At 46.4% G+C, this 2,500-nt stretch overlaps 1 protein-coding gene across 1 annotated transcript in view; it reads right to left on the bottom strand.

Annotated features, from left to right (window-relative positions):
* Window positions 1-2,500, bottom strand: part of rnf34b (ring finger protein 34b) — a 44,685-nt gene that overhangs the window by 5,534 nt on the left and 36,651 nt on the right. The window contains exons 5-6 of the mRNA XM_063211396.1: window positions 1,091-1,292; window positions 27-56 (exon numbers count right to left, since the gene is read on the bottom strand). Of these exons, the coding sequence (XP_063067466.1) occupies window positions 27-56; window positions 1,091-1,292 (232 nt within the window). The remainder of the gene's footprint in view (window positions 1-26; window positions 57-1,090; window positions 1,293-2,500) is intronic.

The following is a 2,500-nucleotide window of genomic DNA, read 5'->3' as shown; positions in this document are numbered from 1 at the left end:
AATGAAATGCATGAGGAAGTGCTTACCTGCTGTAAAATCACTGCTGACATTCTCCACTACAGAAGGGGAATAGAAGGAGAAAGACATCATATCAGTGTCATCCCATTCTGACATCACATACATACAGTACAGCACTTCCCTTGCCATTCTTCCTGGCTTGTCAAGTGACACTATTGCACTTCTGTAACCAAAGTCAAGGTCAAAGTCAGCTTTAAATGTCAAACTCTACCCATGTTCTAGACGTACAAAGGAATCGAGATTTCGTCATGCAGACAACAGTCAACATACTCGCAACAACAACAACAAAAGTTGGCGGTGTTATGGCACACTACGCTATGACAGGCAGCTGTACGGTACCATATATCAGTGGTTCCCAACCTTTTTCTTCAAGGACCCATATTTTTACCATTGTAAGCTTTGGTGACCCAATCACGCAAGCGCCCGCATGAGAGGGAGTCACAGATACTAGGTTTCTTGTGAACTCAATAGTTATTATTTTGTTCCTCAATTTGTCTTCAGTCAAATAAAGAATAACTGTTTAATGTAGGCCTATCACTTACATTTTGTTGCTTCTATGCATATATTAGTTTAAATGTTTTGTCATTTATTCAACATGGGCTATATATGGTATTAAAATGAAACCCCTTAAAATCTAGAGGGCTTTGCGACCCTCTGTGGATCTTTGGCGACCCATAGGTTGGGTCCCGACCCATAGGTTGGGAAGCACTGCCATATACATTGGCAATTAGCCATGAGGACTAGGGGTCTACCGATACGGGATTTTTAATGGCCGATGTGTGTGTGTGTGTGTGTGTGTGTGTGTGTGTGTGTGTGTGTGTGTGTGTGTGTGTGTGTGTGTGTGTGTGTCTTACGTACTAGATCTCCTGTTCTGCTGGTTGTCGCGGTACAGACGGTGTGTGTGTGTGTGTGTGTGTGTGTGTGTGTGTGTGTGTGTGTGTGTGTGTGTGTGTGTGTGTGTGTGTGTGTGTGTGTGTCTCCTCACTAGATCTCCTGTTCTGCTGGTTGTCGCGGTACAGACGGTGTGTGTGTGTGTGTGTGTGTGTGTGTGTGTGTGTGTGTGTCTCCTCACTAGATCTCCTGTTCTGCTGGTTGTCCCTGTACAGGCGGTGTACGCGCTCCACCAGTTCCCACTTCTCGCAGCAGCCGGAGTAGCTGACGAAGTTGCGTGCCAGGATCTCCTTCAGCTGCCGCACCGTCAGCCCCTCTATCGCCTCCTCCTGGCCGATGTCCGACAGCGAGGCCCGCGCACGCCGCTGGCTACCCGGACTGGCCTGCAGAGGAGAGGAGTGGATATAGGCAGGCGCAGACACACACACACACACACACACACACACACACAAACACACACACAAACACACACACACACAAGGAGGCAAACACACAGTTCAGTACTTTTATTTGAATCGCAGCACATTAAATCACAGAGTTGTGTAGGTATGATCATGTTGTTATTCAGTTCAATATTTATGGATAACTATGGCATCTCTGTGTCCAAATGGACAAACTGCCTATGATGGCAGAGATGGAACAGTATTTTGCCAGTCTCTTTGCTGTTATTTTGCGCAGTCCAGATAGTTGCAGTCCTGTTAGGACAAGCTTGTGTACATGCACACACACACACACACACACACACACACACACACACAAGGAGGTACATGCACACTCACTCACACACACAAGCATGCACACACACATACACACACACACACACACACACACACACACACACACACACACACACACACACACATACACACACACACACACAGAGGCAGATGGTAAGATATATAACAAGACCCGCGCACATGAATGCATGCACACACACAAGCATGCACACACACATACACACACACACACACACACACACACACACACACACACACACACACACACACACACACACACACACACACACACAGAGGGAAATGGTCAGATAGATAATAAGGCCCGCACACATGCACGCATGCACACACACGCACGCGCACACACGCACGCACGCACGCACACACGCACGCACGCACGCACGCACGCACGCACGCACGCACGCACGCACGCACGCACGCACGCACGCACACACACACACACACACACATACACAGAGTTTAGGGAAGCTTGTTAGACAGATAGACAGACAGACAGTGTCTAAAGACAAAAAAAATGACACAAACAAACAAAACTAATCACAAATACCGGTATACCAGAAAAACAGAATATGACTGTGATGTCAGAATTGTCTCTATGTCCTCAAGTCCTCAAGTACAGTGTAACTTCATTATTTCAGTAAGCCATGTGCGGTCACATTGGGTTTCTACCCAGATAGAAAGAGACACTGCTGCAAATGGACAAAAAAACAAATCTAACATAATTTGATTCCTGGATGGACACATCAACACAAAATATTTCTTGATTTGTAATGCTTATTTTTTCAATAAATGCATGGCAGTGTTCTTCTCTTGCTGTACATAGCCCAAGTGGCCAG

The sequence above is a fragment of the Engraulis encrasicolus genome, chromosome 11 (genome assembly GCF_034702125.1).
Source record: "Engraulis encrasicolus isolate BLACKSEA-1 chromosome 11, IST_EnEncr_1.0, whole genome shotgun sequence".
In the NCBI taxonomy this organism is placed as follows: domain Eukaryota; kingdom Metazoa; phylum Chordata; class Actinopteri; order Clupeiformes; family Engraulidae; genus Engraulis; species Engraulis encrasicolus.
Note: the sequence above shows the minus strand (reverse complement) of the source record. Positions and strands in the feature narration are given on the sequence as shown.